General features: G+C 34.4%; 1 protein-coding gene across 1 annotated transcript in view; it reads right to left on the bottom strand.

Annotated features, from left to right (window-relative positions):
* LOC115877145 (zinc transporter ZIP1-like) overlaps positions 1-24,421 on the bottom strand; it is a 47,524-nt gene that overhangs the window by 2,394 nt on the left and 20,709 nt on the right. The window contains exons 2-4 of the mRNA XM_030893296.1: positions 9,284-9,783; positions 7,334-7,761; positions 3,137-3,346 (exon numbers count right to left, since the gene is read on the bottom strand). Coding sequence (XP_030749156.1) covers positions 3,137-3,346; positions 7,334-7,761; positions 9,284-9,690 — 1,045 coding nt within the window. The 5' untranslated portion in view covers positions 9,691-9,783. The remainder of the gene's footprint in view (positions 1-3,136; positions 3,347-7,333; positions 7,762-9,283; positions 9,784-24,421) is intronic.

Raw genomic sequence — 24,421 nt, 5'->3', positions numbered from 1 at the left:
TCGTTTGTACTACAGACAATCCGATGAATTTTGGCAATATTGGCAATATTGGCAATTTTCTATCATAGAATGATTCGTACTTGTACTTCAGTCTTCAGTAGCTTAGTTATATCTTATGGTAAAACCTGGACAGTTCATATTATTTTAATATAGCATGTTATTCATATAGCATATGGACAAACCAAGAGCCTGATGGTGACAGTGGACAACTTGACAACTAGGGGCCTCGGTGAAGATATTTTTGGGGGCCCTTGAGTAAAAATCTAAACAAATATAATATATATTTTTTTAAAAGTCCTGTGGGGCCCCGGTGCTTCTCACCGAACTGCCCTATGATAGCTACGCCACTGCCTGGTGAACACTGTGCCATGAAGACTTTCTGCCATCCTGTTATACAACGAAATATCTGAATATACATCTTATACTAAATATTCTTGTTCTGTTATAATGTATAAAATAAATTACCAACATAGTTAAAATTATTTAAATAAGTAATAAATAGGCGAGTTTTCAACCAACTTTGATGCAATTTGTCAGAATTAAAGACAATCAAGCGTTTCCTCTAACGTGTGCCAACGCAGAACAAAGGAGGGCAAAAAATATATCTAATAAGGCTGCTTATAATAATATTAACTCAAACACCTCGAAATTAAAGTGAATAATATCTGAACTAGCAATTGACCTACTTTTGAAAAAGAGTTGACGTATTTGTCTAATTCTTACTATGTTAATTAGTTATAAGATTGAAAGGAACCATCAGAATATATTAAGATGATTGGTTTATTGGTCAATCCAAATTCACGCATTTTAGCTTCAAAAAAATTGTGTGTGCACTAAGTGCGATATTTGAAGTGAAACCAGGTGAAACTTCTTTTTACTTCCGTCCATCCGTCTATCTGTCTGATTCGGGTACCTCTATCCACGTGCCGAGTTTGGTTCCAATCGACCCATAATTTAAGAAAAAAATCCTGATGATTTCGTCCATTTAGAGGCGGTTTGAGACGTCGAGGGGTGATCCTGTAGCCCGTTCGCAATTATGCCGAAATCGACCCACATTTTTCTTCAATATCAAACCCTCAGTTCCACCCTGAAGATGTAAACAACACGTCGTATCCAATTTCGCACGGTGTGTCCGTGTGCACCGTCGGCGTCGCTCACATAGCCTACCCACCAAATTTGGTCGCGATCGGACGACATCAACAACTAACTGTCACAGTGACACGTGTTGTACACAGTCAAGTTGGTTTTGGTTCAATCTATCGACATAGGTACCAAATCTAATTTAAATCGGACGATTCTTTCGCCATTGATGATGGGGTTTCATAGTGCACGAAACGTCGCCACAGAGGTCGTTATTGCAGTATTAGGTGGTAATAAATACATATTCAAAAAATACATGTTTTTGAAAGTTGAAACGTATATTGTTTGAATGATGGTTGGAAAGTGATGTAGATTATATAATTAAAATAAATTAATCGTATTTTTATACAGGTTGTTTGTTGAAATAAGTCACTAATATAGTGGATGTTCCTAAACGATAGGCTAGTATTTAGGAGATGATTCTTAGACCCATTTTAAGAAAAAAACTTCATATGAATGTATGTCTCAAACGTCATAACTTTTAAGATACAGGGTGGTAAAATTTTCCGAAAAGAATATAAAAGTTAAAATAAAAAAAAATATATTTTAGGTTGTCCTCGCATTTTACCACATAGATTGTGTTGAAAACATATGTCAAGACATGAGTATTTTGCTCTTTCAAGGAACTGCCATCGTACCAAACAGATTTGGTATAGATAAATAGTATTTTTTATTTATTGACATTATGTCTCTAAAAAAATATTTTTTGAAGTTCTTGGCACTTCTTGGCAGCCAATTTTAGAATGACTCTTTAGATAAAAGGCTTACTCATAATAAAAACGTCTTTCGAAAATATAATATATATATAAACGGGATTTGGTTTAAGTATTTAATACTCATTTCCAACTACAGCCTATTGCTGCCTTCCCGTTACCCTACGCCACACATCTCGATTTAGAGCGTCATCAGCTTCTAGGTTACGAGCTTCCATTGCTTCCGTAACCGTTCCGTTCCAGGATTTTCTAGGTCTACCTCTCTTTCTTCTGCCCTGGGAGCCCATTGAAAAACTCTTTTTGGCCACCTGTTCTCCGGCATACGCAGAACATGTCCAAACCATTTTAAGCTGGATTTTCGATTCGATCCAGTATTGTCTCCTCCGATGCATTCATGATACGCCTGACCTCGATGTTTGTCTTTTTTTCCATCCTAGATATACCTGCACTTCTTCTAAGGTAGTCCATTTCAACAACTTGGATTTTGCGCTTCGCGTCTGCACTCAGAGTCCACAGCTCTGAACCATAGCAAAGAACTGACTCCACCAATGTTCTTCCAAGTCTCTTTTTAGTTGTTGCAGATAAGTTTCGGTCCCACCAGAGGCTTTCGAAAATAAATATGAATAAATCTTGTATTTGGCAAGTTACAAAATCCAGTCTTGCGAAAGAAAAATAATTTTTTTACGAAACATTTAAAAGAAATCCTTTTTTCTATTTTACACGGGACGTAAATATGTTATGAAATTATCCAAAAATACTTAAAAACACCAACTTAGTCTCAAAAGTCGCGGCCTAGTTATGCAAATTACAACTTTAGAAATTCAAAGATAAGCGTCACAAAACCAATAAAGTAAACAATCTAAAAAATCTACTTTGACGTTGCGCCTAAGCAACCTATGTTGAGATAAAAAAAAATATTGTTGTTTAATCATGTCTCTGGTTTATTGACAATGAAATACAACATCAATCGTAGGTTTTTTGATACCTTATTTTTTCGATTTATTAATTCCTAAAAAAATTAAAATGACCTTTGTGCGTCGTCAAAATATCATGAATATCTTCAACCAATCTACATTCTGAGTTTCAGCCCCCTAGCTCACATAGGACCGAGTTACGACGCTCCAAAGAATCATCCCATTCCCAACTTCCTCATTGACTTACCACTTTTTTCTCGCTAGCTCGTGTGCCATGATCGTGTCGTGTCACGGTCTTAAATTTTCACTTGAATTCACTTCAATAAACTGAAGCTAGATTTTCATTCAAAAAAATATTATAAAACTTACTTATAGTTTGTAAACCAAACATCACTAGGAATCCAGCCAATATTGCTAATAGTTGAAAGATGCCACTGTGATGGTTGTCTCTTTCTCTGGACAGCACTTCAAAGCATACCACGTAGAGAAGCGTGCCTGCTGCCATGCCCTGAAGTATCACGCAGGTAATATCTTCCTGATTGCTCTCGAGGTTGCTTAGAATGATGCCAATACCAATTCCTACAAATAATATAATTTTAGCAAAATAAAAACACTAAATCACCACAATACACCAAAACACTTTTACTTTTACACTGGACGCGCGTTTCGCTAACATGGTTAGCGAAACTATCCTATTGTGGTGATTTAGTGTTTTTATTTTACTGTGTAACACCAAAGGTTCCAGCCCTCAACTGTAATATAATTTTAATTAGTTAACTATTATTTTATAAGCCCTAACATAGTTGGATATTAGATAAAAACTAGAGGCCGCGTAGCACTGGGTACAGTTAAGTACAGTTTCTTCTTAAGATGTTTTAATTAAATTTTGAAACATTACAGTTATGTCATCAAGATTCTGGGTCAGATGCATATCAAATAACGGTGAATTGAGTTCATTAACATACAATGTAAACAAAACACGCCGCAGCATCATCCAAACATGTTAACCTATAGAGTATAATTATGAATGAATCTTCTCTCACTATCATTATACAGGGTGATCCGAAAGGTATTCGTTAAACTTCGGCAGCATATTCTGCAGATAAAACTAATGGATGGTGGCGAATTATTAGCGTCAGATTGAGACTTTTTGTACGGTGATTGTCCTTTTGACAAAAGGATTTTTAGTTTTTTATACAGGGTGGTCCAAATTGTATTTGAGAAACTTCGGCAGCATATTCTACCGATAAAAATAAGTAAAAAAGTTCGTATACATATATGTCCCAAAATAGTTTGTTTCGGAGATACAGGGTGTAAAAATTTCATTTTTATTTTGATTTTTCCAAATAATTTCTCACGTTGATACCTGAATGAAAATGGTGAAAATTATATTTTTTCAACGTTGATATTTGAATGAAAATTGGTTTCTGGGTATATTTTGACATATGAGAAATTTGATTTCGATATTAATATGACGTTTTGTTACCACTGCTACCAGACAAAGATAGTTTATAAGTGGCTTTGATAAAAATTTACTATTTTTTTGATTAAATTTACTATCTGCGAATATTAGAAATACTTTAAATACAAAAATTTTTTTGTGCACTTGTCTGTCTGTCCGTTTGAGGACTCCAATCGAGTTCCTCTATCCCCGTTCCGAGGTTCCAATCGACCCATAATTAAGAAAAATCCTGATGATTTCGTCCATTTACAGACATCGGCATAGGCGTGACCAGGCTTTTTAATAAGGAGGGGCCAAAGTAAAAGATTACGAGGGGTGGATTTTGTGGGTTTTCGTTTGAGGTCTTTTGTCATTTATTATTTATGCTGATTAGGGGGGGCCATGCCCGCCCCCCCCCCGGACGACTTTCTGTGCCCTATGTGACCCTACCTCACATAGGGCACGAGTTAAGGCTGATTCATGGTACACCGGGCCGTACCCGAGCCGGGCACGTTCCGTAAAGTAGACACCGAGCCACGTCCGGGCCTTCAATATATGCTACACCGAGTGGACAACGGGGATCATGTCCGTGCCGATTATATTCTAGAAAACAGTGTTGCCGCAGTGGTACATTTGTACCAAATTTGATACTTTTAATTCTGTATTTAAAAGAGAAATAATACAGGGTGGCGCACCTCATTCGCCTCGGTTGATTATACGAAAACGGAAAGACGTCGTGATATGGGGAGGCAATGTGCACAATTTAAAATTATTTTGAAGTACCTATACAGGGTGTTTCAAAACTAAGATTCATACCAAAGTTATATTTTTTCTTATGGAACACCAGGTATTTTATTTCATTTTTGGATTCATGGGACCCAAAAAGGCAAATATTATAAGGGTTAAATATGTTTAAAATCTATGGTTTTTGAGATATTTAAATTTGCATGCTACAGTAGAATAGATTATTAACACCCTGTTTTTCAGAATTAATTCTTATGCTGAGATTTGAGATTAAAGGTAGAGAAATAAACTTTACTGAAAAATGGTATTGCTTCAATTCAATTTAAGACAAAAACTTCGTTATTTCAAATGCAACACCCTATATTTGTTAAAATAAACCGAAGCAGATTCAAATGCTCTTTCAAACTATATTAGGGTTTAGGGTTTCGTATACCTATCTAGCTCAGATTTTGAATAAAAAGCGATTTTTAAATAAAATTGCAATCAAGATGGCTGGTGTCGCCATGGCAATTTTCTAGTAACAGTTAGTAACTATTTTCAAAGTCGACATTATAGTTTATGGACATTATTATTTATAATTTATAACACGTTTACTTAAATTTACTTACAATAGTTTAATAAGTAAGTATTCGTTATTTTATCAAAAAAAATGAAGCAGTATCTGCTGGCGGAACGAATAGATGTTACTAGTGATTTTATTTTGTAAGGAAAATTGCTTCTTAGCCTCAAGGTCTTATGCTCGTAGATTCGAAAATAGGAATCTTCCGGATAAGCGTTCCTTTGAAAAACTACTTGTCCTATTTCGCAGAGCTGGTAGTGTGGTTTATAAAAAACCTATTAGACAAAAATCTGTCGTTGGAAGTGAAGAAAATGAATGTGCCGTAATTGGCTCTTTTATAGAAAACCCATATATCAACAAGTCGTCGTAAAATAAATCAAAGAATTACTTCTTCGTTTTTCTTGATAGAATAATAAATACATATTTAATAAATATTATTTATTAAACTATTTTAGGTAAATTAAATGAAAGTAAACTGGTATAAATTTTAGTAAGTTCATAAACTAATTTCAATTTTGAAAATAGCTACTAACTGTCACTAGAAACTTGCCATGACGACACTAGCCCCCTTGGTTGTCATTTTATTGAAAAATTGCTCTTTATTCAAAATCTGAGCTAGATAGGTATAGGAAACCCTAATATAGTTTGAAAGAGCATTTGACTCTGCTTCGATTTATTTAAAAAAATACAGGGTGTTGTATTTGACATAACGAAGTTTTTATGCAAAATAAATTCTTAAAATAGATCAGCAATTTTTGATACCTCTGTATAATTTTAAGGAAACAATAACATTTTTCAGTAAAATTTATTTCCCCACCTTTAAACTCAGCACAAGAATTAATTCTGAAAAGTAATGTATGAGTTAATAATCTATTCTACTGTAGCATGAAAATTTAAATATCTTTAAATATCTCAAAAACCAAAGATTTTAAACATATTTAACCCTTATAATAAATTTTCTTTTTGGGTTCAAGAATCGAAAAATGAAATAAAATACCGGGTGTTCCTTAAGAAAAAATATAACTTTGGTATGGATCTTAGTTACAACCTAACCTAATCCTGTATATATCAAAATAATTTTAAATTGTGCACATTTTCTCCCCACATATACCCATAAAATATTTTGTTTCTACATCTTTTCGTTTTCGTTTAATCAAACGAGGCGAATGAGGGGGGCCACCCTGTATATAGTATTTTAAATATTGTAATGTTGGCGAAGCAAGTAAAAATTACCCTGTATAAAATAACGTAAATTTTCCTTCGCGGATTTATTCTGTTGCCCTTAGTGTTAATAAGGAACATACTAGGGCTGGCATTTCTGGTCTTGGGTGCCGATTTGCAAGTATTTTCCCAAGCGCATGGAATCTAGAGTCAGATTAAATGGTTATGTAATAAATATTTCGTATTTTCCCTCTCCGACTTACTAGATTGCCATAGCGATTCACTCCTATACATGTAAACGCCGACCCAAGGTTTCGCTTGCCAGCAGGGTATAGCCAAGTATTAATAAAATTAAATTCACTCTAGTTTTTAATCACTCTTTATAGGGTTTTTAAGCAAAGTTTCAGTGAATATGAAATAGAATGGCAATGTGTGGCAGTACTATGTCACTATGTGCAGTGCAATTTAAAAAAGTTAAAACTTTATCATAACTCTTTTAGGGATACACAATAGGCAACAAAATATTTTTAAGATATGCCCCTTTATAAAACCATGCAATCTTCGACAACAACGACAATATTGGGCTTCCTCGCACTAATGGGGAATTTGTGGTTTCGACTTTGTCACCTCTAAAACTTTAATAGATACTCTATAAACTTACCTAATGGGGTCACAACAGCAAATGTTCCAATATAAAGTACGATCAGCATTACTTTCGTCTTTGACGACACCAACTCCACCCCAACACAAAACCCAATGACAAGTTTGTGCGTTGCTATGGCACCAAACAGGTACCACACTTTTTCTACACTGCTTTCCAACCCTACAGCCAACCCTTCGAACACGGCATGAAAACTGAGTGCTAAAACTGCCAGAAAGCCGCTGAAGGAGTTCTTCAAAGAGTCGTTTAGTGCGTGATGGCTGTGACCTCCATGCTTCTCAATGTTGATGGTAGTTTGGGAGTTGAGCAGTTCTTTGTTGGAGTTGGAAATGTAGCTGATGTTGCCGTCGTCGAATTTGGTCAAGGTAACTCGGGGTATGGTCATGTTATCTGCTTTTCTGGACGCGTTGCATCTTATGGATAGTGATCTGCAAAAGATGATAGCAATAAGGAAAAAATTGGTCCAGAAGAAAACATGGTATAGCATCGAAAATTTTTGACAGTTGTAACATTAGGTTTGTTCCAACATAGCAGAGAACTGGGAGGCAATACGGACGTATCACCAGCTTTGCCAGAACTCCAATGTAAGGATATCGAGTTGGCAGGTCATTAACTCGAGGGGGGAGGGCCATGGCTGGGTACTTACAATAGGAATTGACCTCGAACTGATAGAGAAATTTATCCTCTATTATAGATTCGGGACAACACCGGTATCAGGTCTAAGGAGAGACTAAGTTAAAGAAGTGGAGAAAATACAGACAGATCCTCCAGCATCCACTTCACGAGTACCTCTGCCGAAGACAAGCTCCTCGACTGTGAAGGGCACGGTGGACGACTAAACCCATACAGTGGAATGTATACCTTCACAGGAGATAGATGCCCACTTCTCGGAGGATGAACATCTGTAGTCAGAGGAGGATGGGAAATACCCTGTCCCCCCTTCAACAGGATTCCTATGTATGATGAGCTATAGACTGTATGATGAGTTATAACTCAAGAAAGGGGGACACATTAGATATTTATTTAAGGTCGCGGTGGTTAACCCCCCTCCCAAATGAAATTTAGTTTGTATAACATAATCTTAACCTCAATTTTAAGAGTCTCAACTATAGGGTTTCCAAACAAAAAAAAAGTGATCCTGAGATCCCGGGATCCCGGTGTATGATTATCGCCAAACTCCCGATATTAAATCCCGGGATCCCGAATGGCTCGAAAAATTTAAAAGCCCGATCTAAAATGATTAGACTTTATACTTCTTCAGTATTTCTAAGATCATATTTTATTTATTCTAAGCAGAACGTCAATATCTAAAGTTATATTTCCGTGTTTGCTATATCTTTTTTTTTGAAACAAGAATAATTTTATTTTTTTACTTACTAAATATGAATGTTACTTTGTTTTGTCTATGTTAATAAAACTCTTTTCTCATTTTCTTTTTGATATAAATCGAGATATAAATGTAGCTGATTTTTATTAAGTATTTCTTTAGATTAGATTTCACATTCTAAAAGACAGTTCCGGGATCCCTGGATTATAGGTTCTTATCCCGGGATTTCAAAACGGAATCCCGATCCAGAAAATTGGAAATGCTCGTTTCAACCTTAACAGTCTTGCATAAATACTGGGTCTTGATCTTGCGTAAGTCTTGTACCGGTCGGTCTTAAACGCAAGACCAAGACCAGTCTCGTCAGTTTTTCGCCTAGTGTATTTTCCATAAAAATTTCAAAAACATCATAGTGTTAAATTTATACTGGACATCTTTAGAATAAATTCTGAAAATCGAAAATTTGTGATGCTTTGGTATACACGTGGTATGTCAAAAATAAATACAATGTTTTTTCTCGGCTATTTCAAATGGAGCCTCTTTGATATGCTATAACAATATCATATTATTGTTGTAAAACACATACATATAGAAACATTATAGAATATTGTTTTAAATTACCTTACCTATGCAAAGCTTCGTCATGTACTTTCCGATCCAAAAACAAATGAACAACTTCTTCGATTAAGTACACGAAAAAGAATCCAAGACAAAAACACAGTTCCGATAACGGAACGCCTTTCAGGCCCAAGTCAGGTATCTTGTTTTCCTCCTCTAGTATATGGAAGTATTCTCTCACTTCAGGCTGAAGGTGAATGAAAGTCGTGAATAGCAACACACCTCCTCCAAAACATAACAATAACGACAATAGAAGATTCTTTTTACCGTCCGGTGATTTTAGCGATGGGATCAGATTAGTTAGTTTTACAGGAAGAACCCCTAAGAAAAATGAAGAGAGTCCTAACACTAACATCGCTACAGACTTGGCTATTAGAAGATCATTGCTGTTGGGTGCATTGGTTACGTTGTCCATCTTGTTACTCTACTCCTCACTCTATTTCTTACTTTGTATACAAATTAGTTCATTGAAGAGTCAATATCATCTTCTTTTTCAGTTCGGTTATACCTAAAAAGAAGAAAAAATAATTAGGAATCGGAATCGGAGGATTATTTATAAACAACAGATAATAATAAGTCCGAAGGCGAGGATAAACCTGACGAAAGTTACCATTCGTTCACATTTGCGAGGAAATCTTTCTGAGGTGTAGACGTACATTCGCATCGAATATACGCCACGACGAATGATTTCACCGCGAACGAATGCTTTGGAAAAATGATTGGAAACGTTGCAGTGTGGTCATCCTAGAACTTATTGTTAATGTCTATCTGGGATGTCCGCCACTGAAAGGAAAATCTAAAAAATAAAAGTTATTGTTTTACTACATGAGTCGAATATTATTTCTTTCTATAAATTTTCATTTACATTAAATTACGTGACAAACTATTTATTCAAAGATCTTTTAAGTAGAAAGGCCATCTAGTCAAACATCTATTAAACAAGTACAAGATTTGCCATTAAGGAGCAAAGACTCCACTAACAGGACCAGAACCGTTCTGCAGAAAAATCAAAGAGTAATCAAAGTAAGAATAATCTTCGGATTGTCAAGGGGTTTTTAACAAGAGGTTGTCTCCTCAACGAAAACATCAGTAGATTGGACTTAAAAAACAACGGCGAAAGCAGATTCTGTGGGAAAAATGGGGAAACACCTGAACACCTTATCAATGAGTGCGCCGAGACGACAACCATTCGTGCTATGAAATTTGGTACGGCTGATATCGAAGATGGAGAAAAACCTTTGTAAAGCTGTCTCAGACAGTGGCTGATGAGTTATAACTGAAGAAAGGGAGACACAATAGATCTGTAAGATCGCGGTGAGGTGGTGATTAACCCGTCTCCCGTACATTCTACATTTAAAAAACTATAGGTTATGACGTACAGCGAAAAAGTTTGCGCGCGAGAAAGAGCGTGAAAAGGGAAAAAGCTTTTAAAACACAGGCAAAGAAAACAAAAGGGGAGTCCATAGGGAAGTTATGTGAGGGGATCCATCCCTCCATTCCCACGGTGGGGTTTAAATTAGGATGAGCCGTGCAACAGGTTAGATTCCCCTCGGCTGGCCCGGCGAGATGAGCGCCGCATAGCATTCCACTCGCAGTGGAAACAGATTAATTTCAGGAAAACCGGATAAAGTAGCGGATAGCGTGGACTTAAAGACTTGTAATTTGCCATTAAGGGTTATTTTATGCCCGGCGCGCCGACGAAAGTGGTGTGTATGTGGTCAGATAGGTATCGTGCTCGTCTTGCCACAACTGTTAAGTATCCGAGGTCCTTTCGACTTAATTAGTCGAAAATCGAGTGCTCTTTGCCTTGATAAAGACACATCGGCGGACGTTATTCATTCGATGTCAGGGCAATTCAAAAGACGGCCGGTGGCAACCGCGATAGGTACATATAAGAGACGATGTGCTAGGGGTTAGACCCCTAAGCAGTCGCCAATACTAGAGGTGTGTAGTTCGTGAACGAACTAGTTCAAATGAACTATTCCGACACCGGGACGAAAGGAACTAGTTCCGGGTTTATTAAAAGACTAGTTCCTCAGGATCTAGACATATGATATGTAATTTTATTCAGAGTGTCATTTTCTATCGAACAAAGTAAAAAAAAACCGAAGGTGCTATTTAAAAATCAATCAAAAGTTGTAGTCATTTCCGTTAAAACAGGAAGTGACCGAAAACAATTGAATACGTCAATCAATCCTAATTTAAGTCATATACTAACATACCAAAGCTCGTTTCTTTATCTGAAAAAAATAAAAATGTTATAGGGGTGAGCCACTTTTGAGGCGCACCCGGTATATGAGGCCCTTGTAAACAGCAGTATACAAAAATATCTATACTTCGATGGCGGATTCATCTCTTCAAACAAGAAGATGCTTAAGCATTTAAATTTTTTTTAAGCATTTTTTGTCCGTTAGGCAAATTTGTTGTTAGTAAATTACTACTGGCAAGCTTATCTCCGTTGGATTAACGTAGCAGTATTTACAAAAAAATATGCACTACGGTGCATAAACATGAATAATAAACGTCATAAACATGGAAGCTAAGAAATGGATAAGAAGAACTTTCGAAATTTACCGAAGAGATAGAGTTCGAAATTAAGAAATCCGGCAGAGGATAGTAATAGAGGGATCTTTGGCAACCGACATCGAACGCCAACGACTTGTATCGTACTAACATGTGCAGAGAATGGATGATATCAGACTTTCAAAACCATTTTTATACAATGGATATCTCAAAACCGGAGAAAGCGAGGAAGACCCAAGAAGACTTATACACCGACCGATATATTATTTCCAGTTCAGTCGACGTATTCGGAAACACGCTGTATATAGTGGAACGGTTGTATACTAAGTTTGTAGTTTGGAGTGGGAGTCTGGAAGGGGCGTGGACAGATCTACAGGCCTCCAGGGCTTTTCTGGGACGCGCTGTATAAATATATATAAGAGCTTCGTTCCGTGCAGCGAGCTCTGGCTCGGCAAGGCAGCGGTCGAGGCGGCGAAGAAACCGGCGGCTCAGGGGCATTACGCCAGATAGGGTGGATATAAAATATGGCGTCCTTTCATGAATCTTATTAAGATATCAGTAACACCGAACGATACCGAGTTATGAGAAACGGCCGAAGCGGAGTTATGAAGAAAGGAGTAGGTGTATAATCCTTATAGCTACACCGCCATATATCACCACTTAGTCGGTGATATATGGCGGTGTAGCTATAAGGATTATACACCTACTTACCTGCAAGGAAAACAGGATAGATATTTATAAGTTACGGGCTCTTCGCGCTCTGTTTATTTAACTCAATAACCGTTTATCATGGCGGTGATCAGCGCTGGGAGGCCTAATCTGGGCGCAGCAACCGGCGGAACGCGGGCCTCCCTAATCAGCCCCACCTCGCGCCTTATCCCGGGTGATCCAGAAGTCGCTCTTTTGCGCCCCTACTGCTTTTATTTTCTTATCCCATACAAAATAATTACTAGGGATATCCTTGTCGATTGAAACTTATTTACTCTCTACCTTGTACTTTTTTTGAGGAACTCAGTTTCTTGTGTATATACCGATTATAGAGAGTCCAGAAGAGTGGAGGAGTGTCGAAGTTTTGCTAATAATGAAGAAATTAGTGGACACAAATTTTATTTACTTTCCAGAAGTCGCTCTTTTGCACCCCTGCTTTTCTTCCCTCACCTCATTAAAAACTACTACTAGAGGATGTTCTTGTTAACGAAGGAAAAGTATTCAACAGGTAGCAATACTGCAAATGGCTGCAATGCGAACGAATGGTAACATTCGTCAGGTTTATCCTCGGCTCTACATATTTAAACTTATTTACTACCTCTCTAATCAATAGGTAAGTCTGTAGGTTTCGCACTAAATATCGTTGAAAACCGGGTACATACGACAAAATATTGTTGACCCAACGACAATACAAAGACTTTTTTTCCATAGAACAAAACAATAAATAATACTACACTATGTTCCCGGTTTTTCTTAATATAAGAGGAAAAACTTTTTTATTAGGTATTAATATTTTGAGAAAAATGTATTCTTTATAAAAAAAAATCCTTGTTCTAAAACGGTTGAACCAGTTTATAATTTTCCAAATTTCCACACCGTTTCAGTCCTAAAAAATGAAAAGGCGTTTCTATGGTAATATCATTTCGATTTCATTCTTTGATAGATGGTTATTATGAATTTTGATTAACCTCATATTTTTTGCTGTTGTTAAAGTATTACATTTTCCATATATTTTCCTGCAACTATGTATTATAACCCTTCTATAACACTGAACTAAATAAATTTTGTGCCAAAATCAATAAACCCGAGATCGGTAACAATCTACCAAAGAATGAAAACAAAATTACATTACCATAGAAACGCGTTTTAATTTTTAGAACTATACAGGGTGTTTCAGAAATCATGTGGTATATCTCCTCGGCAGATTCTTCACGTAAAAATAAGATTTATTTTATTTTGTGCCGTCCATTCTGTTGAAGACACAAATGCACAGCCCTGGACGGTACTTTGAGCAGTTTTTGTAAATGTTTTGAATAAATAATGCAACTTGAAATTTACGTTTCACACCACCTCCTGCCAAAACGTCACATTTCCGGACATGGGTTCCTATACTCAAATGTCTTGTTTTGATGCCCTTTACAACCCCTTTCAGTTTGTCGCACTAATTGTGGGACACCCTGTATACCAAGTAATTTTTGAAATATTGAATTTTGAAGTTTCCTCAAAATTTAAATCGCAAATTTTATTAAGCCTTTCTATTCTAACTGTTAATAGAAATGTTATGAAGCAAATTTCAATTTTATGATAACGCAAAATATATATTTCGCTTTTTTACTAATAATATAAATATAAATAATTATTTTTCAAATAATTTACAAAAGATAGTACCTGATAGTACCTAACTAGTTGTTAATTAACGTACCTAGTTTTACTGATGAGCTACTTTAGTATTATTACATATTGCCAACTATCAATAAAAACTAATTAATTGAACGTCATTGTTTTAGAGAAATTCATCATGTATAATATTCTTCTTTAACCTATGATATTTATTATTTATGAAATTACCAGTGACCTTCTGAATTTAAATGAAGGTTTCAATAACAGGATTTTAATAGCAATCTAGTTATATAATGTAGTAACTACAACGACGGATTGAAAATGTTTAAAAAATAAGTATGTCTTAAAGAAGCTTACCTACTCTGAATTACTTTGAAGGACGCCTGACAAGTAAACTTGATTCACAATTTAAAAATTAGTATCTGTGTTTTTTTGCATTTTAGGAACATTTTGAAGACTGCACATTCAGACAGCCATGATAATTACCTCCCCAAACAATCTCGCAAGCAATAAAATAGTGCTACTACCGTTGATGTTACTACTGTAGAATTTCTCTTCCACATCGATCTCATAAAACTATCAAATTCTTAAAAATTTATTAAAAAGTGGTAGACAATGATTCAGTATTGATACTAAAAGAATTTCGGACTTCAATTATTGTCAGTACAAACGCTGGATCCATTAGCACTGCTGTATATAGAAAACCCTCACATACGAGAAAATATTTAAATCCTCAGTCGAACCATTCTGAAGCAACAAAAAGAGGTATAGTTAAAACATTATGTCATTGAGCAATCACTATATGCAGTGACCAAGAATCCCTGAATTCTGAACTAAGTAATATTAAAACCGATTTGCTTCAGAATGGTTACTTTGCAAAATCCCTCGACAATATTATATCCAATTACAAGTCTGACTTATTGGTGCGCTAGCCTGAGGAGGACGCTCTCTAAATTTGAAAACTGCTTGTAGGGTAAACTAGTTTGCAACCTTTGTCTCAAAATAGTTGCACCGTGGGCGCTGGCCCTTAAACTTGACTTTTAATCATCATAATCTTTATGTACTATAAGAAAAATATATCTCAATAAAATTGCCGAGTTCGACGTTTGTCAGAGGATAAACTCGTATTTATGTATGTTTGTACACCCGGGCCTTAATAAACCAATGCGTATATATTTTTTAATTTAATTTAATGTAGTTTTTATAAAATAACATACTTAAAGCTATACATGCATAAAAGACTTTGATTAAGATTTAGGGGGTCAGCATATGCGCTTTTATTTAGAAAGTACATATCTATTTTCATATGTTAAACACGTTAATGACAGCACGTGAGTAATTACAAGTTATTGAACCTATATCATAGTCAACTGCATACATAATTATTCAGTACACATATTGTATATTCAGTACAGATATTATAAAATGAATGAAAAGAAAGTTATGAGTAATAAAAGTTTTCACAGTAATCCAATGATAAGAAAACATCATCGTTTAAAACAACAAACAAAAAATGTGATGCCTATAGGCGGGTTCTCATTAGTCGATTTTATTGATCAATATCATTGAATCTATGTCATTGAAATAAAACAGATTAATGTGAACATTATTTCAACCATATTGTTCAATGTTTTCGCATTTCTAGAAAACTGGAAGTCATTTCTTCTTTTGGTGGACCAATCGTATTGATTCAATGAAATTGAATAGTACTTGCCCGTGAGAACAAGCTGGAATAAGCGTTCAGTCGCATCGAAGTGTTTTTCGGTGTGTGTTTCTGTTGAAATAAGTAAATCAAAATGTCGTTTAAATGGAAGGATATCCATGTTGCAAAATTTCTGGAGTTATATCAGGCAGAGGAATGTTTATGGAACTTCAAATGTGAAAATTATAAAAATATAACGCTACGGGAAAAAAGTTATGAAAATATTCGTGTTGGAATGAACATAGAATCTTTAACTTTAACCGATGTTAAAAACAAAATCAAAAGTAAAATTAAATGTTCACACATCATACGAACGTCAGCATACGCACAATTTTCTTCTTGGCAACCATTTTTAAAACTAGATTGAATGTTCAATATTATTGAATCATGTGAACGAATTTTCCATTTATTTCTATGTTCAATGGTATAGATTCAATGATATTGATCAATAAAATCGACTAATGAGAACCCAATACAAAATACCATGCGAATGTAAGAATTTTTTGTTGGTGGATATTCTAGATCATTAAATATTACCAAAAACAGAAATATTATTAAAAAAGGGAGATTCTCGAATGTGCAAATTAGATGCTAAAAAGATAAAAAAAATGATGTATGATCTTTTACTGCTGGGGGTGTACAGGTATTCAAGAATGTAAAAAGAAAAAAGCCACAAAAAATACTTGGACCTTTCAGATATTAATAGTGCATGCGCCACACTTGTTTCTGATAACGAATGGATATTAATCTGCTGTTTTACATGGTGGAGGTGGCCATACGAAGGGGTAGTAAACAGTGGCGCATCTAGAGATTGAGTCTGGGAGGGGTAGTGGCAATATTTAAATAAAGTACTAAATATAAATTAAAAGTTTGCTGGAAGTTAGTATGACTGTGAAATAAAATATACTGGGATTGGTTTAGATTTTTTTATGATTTACTTATTATTACTTACTACTGTTCTTCCTGGGAGGGGTAATTACCCCTGGGAGGGGTTGTATCACCAAAGATTCTAACCCCCAATTGTAACAGGGATATACAAAAAAATAACACTAACAAACATGGAGACTAAGTGCATTATTAAATTTTACTGCCGTGCACTTAGAAATATATTTTATAGTATTTTTTATAACTCAAGTGCACGCTTACCGTACTATTAACAATTTTTTAAAGATAATTTTCTTTTCACCAGTAATTATTAACTTTACGACTACCAGTAATATTTTAACAAATACGGATAATTTTTAAAAACTTAGCTATTTAGTTATTTAGGTTTATTATGGATATTCCGAGAGGTGTCTCATTTGGGTAAAAAAATGTAGGACATGTACTTCCAAAATATCACTTTACTGCCAAGCGACTGCCAGTGACTGTCTATGTCTGCTATATAATTATAGTCGACATGCCAACAACTACCAGCGACTGCCAACATTTTCCACACAACAACACTACAGAACTAAAAATGAAGATATTTAGTTTTAATATCACTTTCACTGTTATATACTAAAACAATATTTCAATACATCATCCTTTCTATTTTAAAGTTAAAATAAAGGTACTATATAAATTTAACTTGATTTGTTGCAATGCAACACTGATAATTATTATTTTATTTAAATATAATAAAGTTGAACGATTCAAGATATTATAAACCGGAGGATATTCATAAAAAGCATTAATTCAAAGTGGAAGGGGGGGGGGGTATTTTGCTAGACAGCATGGCTTATCCATTTCTGAAATAGATTAATATTTTATGTTAATCTATTTTTTTATAATCCGATGATATTTTTATAACAAAACTGGTTATCCAGCTGTGCACAATTAAGTTAAAAGTAATATCAAATTCCTGTTTTTATAGGAACTTAATTTTTCTTTTTTCTCTTCAATATTCATGAGTATTGAGTAACATACATACATCAATTTAGTTCTAGTAACATCTCACTCTATGTATGTTTTCTATTTTTACAGGGTCGGATTAAAATGAAATAAACTTTTTCTTGTATCAAGATTGGCAATCTTGATATAAGAAAAACAATAAAAATGGCAATCTTAGATTGCCATTTGATTACAAATTATAAGATTATACTTATGATTCACGAGAAAGAAGCTAACTTTAAGCTTCGCAAAAACCGCAAACATTTGTAACATTTTTAATATCCGATACATAATTTTTCAATAACAGAGGTTAATTATACTAAAGGTCGGCATTTCTGGTCTTGGGTGCTGGTTTTCATGTGTACGAAGAGTACGGCCAACACGCTTAGTAAAATAAGATGTACTGAATAAAGACAGAAGGCGAGTATTTTCCCAAGCGCATGGAATCTAGCGTCAGATTAAGTAGTTATGTAATTATTTATTATTCGTATTTTTGCTTACTCCGACTTACTAGATTGTCATAACGACTCACTCCTATACATGTAAACGCCGACCTAAAGGTTCGCTTGCCAGCGGGGTATAGGCAAATAAGGTATAGGTACGGGTTCAATCTTTTCTATCTGATCCAACCCTGGTTTAGTTCTGAAGCTTCTGTTTTGGGTTGGTAGTACTGGATATTTAGTACCACGGCGCCAATCGTGCGCATAGCAAATAGCAATTGCATTTTTAGATCATTTTGCTTCGAATCATTGTTGATATCTTTCTGTTACCAACCATCACAAGTCTGGGTTATAATTTTAAACTCTTCCAGCCTTAATCTGCATCATCAATTAGAATCTCATCCGAAAAAGTAAAGGAGTGATATTGTCTTTTGTCGATAGAGTATTTTAACTGTATATTTTTAGGAAAAAGTTTTGTCAGTCCAAATTAATCTGAGCGTATAAGGCGACTGACAGAGTAAGTGCTGGATTTAAATAATAATAGCTAATATACCCTCGAATAATATTTCGAGGTAAGTTTGTAATAATTTTTGAAACAAGGGTATTAAATTTCACGTTTTTTTTAGAGTCCATGTATCGGGAGTTAAGACCCCTCTCATGTTTTGTTGCACCAGGAATTAAAACCCCCCAATGTATTTCTGATGCATGCTTAGTTTTGGCATCTGCCTATAGTTTTGGATAGTTTGGATTCCCTTTTCTGACTCCCCTTTTATGAGTTTCCCGTATGATGTCTTACGTTGTATATGCTGCTGGCTATACTACTGTAAAAAATGCAGAGTTGCCTTTGAGTCTTATCTCCGGTTGTAGCTGCTAGGACAGAACACCAGGTCAGCTAAGTCCAAACTTTAATTTTCTATTTTGTCGATATAATGTATACCTATTTATAGTTTAGTCATCATCATCAGCATCATTCTCAGCTTATTCAACCATTTCCAATTATGGTGTAGCCCCCTCACATGTTTAGATACTCTCTGTGCAGTTGGGCCCATGGTTGTATATTGTTGGCTATGCTCAAGTTATCCCTGCTAATTTCCTAATATCATGGCCCCATCTCAGGTTTGGTCTTGCTCTAGAACTTTTAATTCCTCGTGGGTACCATGCTGTAATTTTTGTGGTTCATCTGTTAACCATCGTTCTTGCCAGAAATCCTGCCCATTGCCACTTGAGGGATTTGATTCTGTGGATGACATCTATTACCTGGATCTTCTGTCGTATCCACTCTATTCTTTTACGGTCTCTCTTGGTCATTTCTAGCATATTTCGTTCCATTGAGCGTTGTGCGACCTGCAGTTTTCTGTAACTAGGTACACATTACGTTAGTATTCAGTCTTAAATCTAATCGCTTTCGCTGGTATTATTTTTAGTAATTTTTTATATCAGTCAGACATTTTAAAAAAATTGGATTTACTTTTTAAATTCGTTTATGAACATTACCTTAATGGTATGCAGTGTGTTCTTTGTACATACAATATATAAAGTTTGCTAAAATTTATCACTCCTGATCGTCTCCTGATTTTCTTTAAGCTAATATAATTTTTTTTACTTTTGAAATTCATTATTTTAACCTATTTTTTTATCTGACAATTATTTTCCTTAATAACTATACTAGCTACTAACTATACTAGAGTATTCCTAATTAAATATAGTCATTTACTAGCGTGTACCAGCTACTTCGTTCGCGTTGAATTAAGCTTGATTTTCATGCATCCGTTGTCCGACGACACGATGATACGATATTAATTTTATTGGTTGATTTTAGAGGCTTCGGTTGGTTAGAAACGGTTAACCAATCGAAGCCTTTCAATACAACCAATGAAATTAATATCATATCAACGTATCGTCGGACAACGGATGCATGAAAATCAAGCTTTAATCATTTGTAATGGTGATGATAAAGCAAAGCAAGAATTTCCATTACAAACTGGATAAAATTTTCTCACATTTATGTCAGCATGAGAAAAAACAATATGGCGATATTATTATATAACTTGGTAATATTTGAGGGGTAGTTCCATCTCGTTGGAATTTGACTTTTGAAAAATCCGTCTGCCAAAAATAAGGTTTTTACGTTTAAGCAGAATCGTGGTTAAGAAATTACCCAACCATTAGTTCTACCGTGTAAATATATTTTATTTAAAAAACTTGACCGTTTTTTAAATAAAAAGTATTGTAATATTTGAGGGGTGGTTTCACCCTCTTGGAACTGGAATTTCGAAAAATCCCTTATTATCGAACCTCTACATCCTAGAATCAACCTGTATGCAAAAATTAAGATTCTTACGTTGAGTGGTTTGAGCAAGATCGTGATTAATCAGTATGTCAGTCACTTAAGGATTTTATATAATAGTATAGATTTTACCAACTACAACTGTGTTTTCTTATAAATAATGTCAGGCGCCCAACGTTTAGGAATTAGTTTTCTCTTGTAAAATACGAACTAACCCATTACTGCTCTACCGATGAAAAGCTGTTATACGCAAGGACAACAAAAATAGGACATACTATATATAAATTTCAATTCTTTTGACATTTTCAATAAGTTTCACAGTTTATATCAACTTAAATTACATAGACAGAACAATAGGCAGATTTAAAAGATGCGTAGGATGCAAATTATAAACAAACAGGTCCTGCTATAAATAAGGATGTTTAATTAATACAAAAATAAAATTGGCATACAGTTTAAAAACAATTCTCTGAAATTCGGTAAATAATACATTATATCGATGTCAAAAGCATTCGCTTGCGGCACACTTATAGATAATAATAAGAATCGTGTAGTAAAGGAAAAAACATTGGCGAAATTTGCTTCACAGAAGTATTAATAGCAAATTACGACAAAAAATGTATTATTTTGTATTACAGCAAGTTCCTAATATACTATGTCTGAAGTTTTGACATTTGCAATTTTATGGAACGACTCTGAATTCGAAATACTTAAATTTGAAGCTTGTTCTGAGGCACTGTCTATGAATATTTTATTTTTATGTTAATAGCATATTAAAACCGAATGAATAAATTTAACTAAAAAATTTGTGTGTAGGGTATGTAAATTCAGTTTTTACTTTTTACTCTGAATATGTTTTTTTTACTATAAAATAAAGACTAGAATAAGATTGGGTTGATAATAAAACCCACTTGAGGTGGTTCAAAATATTAGTAAGAGATATTAGTTAGACAACGTCAATATAGAAGACATATCGCGAACAAATCGGAGAATTTTTCAGATGTATCTATATAGCCTCTAAAAAATTTTCGCCAAAGGCAGATATCAAAAGATTCATCATCTAAATTTATATAACGGTAGAACAAGAATGGTGAGTGTTGAGCAAATTCAAGTCCAAAACCAAGACTACCTTGGTTTTTTGTCTTGCAGTCTAATAGCAGTCCTGGTCTTGGTCTTGCAGGATCCAGTCTTGGTCTTGCTGCAAGACTCGTGCTAAGATTTTCACTAGAATCACTTTCTAGGTATATAGAAAATGAATTTAAAATAAATGGTATTTTTTCTAAATAAATCTTTAATGAAACAATATTTGTCTAATGAAAATTTTTATTTTTCAATATACCGGGTGCGTCTCTAAAGTGACTCCCCCTATAACTTTTATATTTTTTTAGATAAAAAAGCGAGATTTGGTATGTTAGTATATGACATTAATTAGTATTGATTGACGTATTCAACTGTTTTTGATCACTTCTTGTTTCACCGGAATTAACTTTTAATTTTTAAATAGTATTCGATAGAAAATGTCACTCTGAATAGAATGACATATCAGATGTCAACTTTTGACATTTTTGCTTTAAAAAAGATCGTATTTTAAATTTCAATCTAGTGCCATGGCTGTGTTAAAAACACTAATTTTTAATCAAGGAGCGTTGGAAAAATAGATTTGATCATCTAGTGTTTTTCGTGTCTTGTCCTGACCGATAATCATATCTCAAAAGCATTTTTTTACGAATAATTTGGTACCACACACTTGGTATTTCGAGTCAAATTGTCATTATGAATCGCAAGTTCAAATCCGGTATACATTATAATAAAAAATCGGAGTCAACGAGCTTTGAAATGAAAATTGCTGTCATTTTATATGTAAAATTATATGGGGAATGCTATCGATCATCAATTTGAAGCCAATTGGATGCCGTCTTTTTCGATCATACGCTGCAATGATCATTCAATATATCATACTTTAAATATCATATAACATTGACAGGTGTTATAACAAACAAATGGGGGTTTGATGTTAATAATTATAGGCATTTTCCTATTGTAGGGGGGACGGGATATTTCCCATCCTCCTCTGACAACAACTGTTCATCCTCTGAGGAGTGGATATCTACTTCCTACGAGGGTATACACCCTCCCACGGTTGGGGTTTAGCCCTTCGTGCCCTTCACAGTCGAGGAGCTGGAGGATCTGTTCCCATTTTGTCCACCTCTTTAACAAACCAGATAAATTTTATTTGAACAAACCAGATAAATTGACCAAATAAAATAGACACTTAATATAAAGAACTGGACTGGCCACCGTCCGATGGAAACACTGTCAGTAAGGTGGTGAGTGAAGATTAAATAAAATGGATAATCAAGATCTTCTCACATCGTTTGGCGTACATCCCGCTCTCCTGCAATGGCGACTGAATGTACTATAATGTTGGACCTGGTTTTATTTAGACATCCAAAAAGTAACTGTGTTACTTAATTTTACCAATCTTTAATAATAACAAAAACGGACAAGTGCTAGTCGGACTCTCCCACCGAGTGTTTCGTACAAATTTGTAAGTACATAATATTATAATTAGTTCAGAAATCGAGTACTTATCGCAGTTTCTTTCGAAGCTTTTCCCCAAATTCAGTTTCCAAAGCCTATACTTTTTTAGAAAAGGTTTCGTCATAAATCGAAAACTTCATACATTATAAAAAACGACCCCCCATGCAAATGACACGGTTAACTCAATTCTAAATTTGGGCCGCCGCATAGTGATGCAGAAGTTCCCAATAGTGGCAGAAAATCAAAATATCAGAAGTATTTTTTTTAATTATAATTTCACTCGTATAGTTCCTAATAGTCCATATTTTCATAATCGTGAAGATTTTTGAATAAAAACGGGTCCATTATTAATCCCTTATAAGAAATGTTCGAGCTTATAAGATTATTAGCTGAAGCTAAAATATTTTGATTAAATTTTGATTAAATTAAATTAGTGCGTTTAACGTTGGTGATAAATTATCTAAAAACTGATGGTACTCTGAGAAAGTACAATGTTTTCAACTGTTTTTCCTCATGGTAATTCTAGTTTTAACTTCGCTGGTACCATAAAAAAAAATCAATAAAGACCTTGATGTAATTAAGAACGGCTTAATCTAAAATCACATTTTATGTAAGCTAATACAAAATGCTCCTAATTGCTCCAAAAAAATATGATGTAGGTTACAATTATTAGCCTTTTTTCTTCATAACTACGAAGTTTCATGACCAACATTAACCCACAAATACCCTTTAGGTTGCCTAACTCTCCCGAAAACCATGATTTAGTTTCCCAAAATAAATTACGTATGACCTAAGCGTATGACAGTATATTACTGGGTGTTTCTTAGGCGCTGTCAAATATTGTTGTTGGTTATTTTTAAATAGTTTTAGAAAGAAAACTGTAATATATTTTCTCTTATTCAATTTAATTTTCGATATACAAGTATTCAAATTTAAAAATAATTTTTAATGTGTAATTTTAACTAGCTTTTCCCAGTTAAGCCTAATAAGTTTTTATTCGTTTTGTGCTTATATGACATTAAATTTAATATTATTAGAAATCTCATTAATTTTGAATAATTATTGTTAATATAAACTACAAAGACGTGTCAATGTGTCTATGATGCGTCAATATTCAGTCAACAATTTTTATCAATATAATGTCATGCACCTTCTAGATACTAATTTTCTCGGATATAGTAAGAGATCACCTGTCAATTAAAATAAAGAGACTTCTCCTGTCAAGTAAAATAGAACAGTATCCTGAGGCTCCATAACTTATTATAGATTAAATTGTTCTATTTTTTTTATCCCTTTGCTAAATCCATCTTAAATATATTATCCATCTTATCTAGAAGCTTTAGGATAATTTTTAGTTTCTTTTTCTTGCGTATTAAATTCTTGTAACTAAGTTCTAATTATAATCCAAGTATAATATTTTTACCACAGGTAATTACAGATATTTCCAAATTAT

Source organism: Sitophilus oryzae, unplaced genomic scaffold (assembly GCF_002938485.1).
Source record: "Sitophilus oryzae breed Bouriz unplaced genomic scaffold, Soryzae_2.0 scaffold_1442_pilon_pilon, whole genome shotgun sequence".
NCBI classification, from domain to species: domain Eukaryota; kingdom Metazoa; phylum Arthropoda; class Insecta; order Coleoptera; family Curculionidae; genus Sitophilus; species Sitophilus oryzae.
The sequence above is the reverse complement of the archived record's forward strand: the minus strand, read 5'-3'. Positions and strand labels throughout refer to the sequence as shown.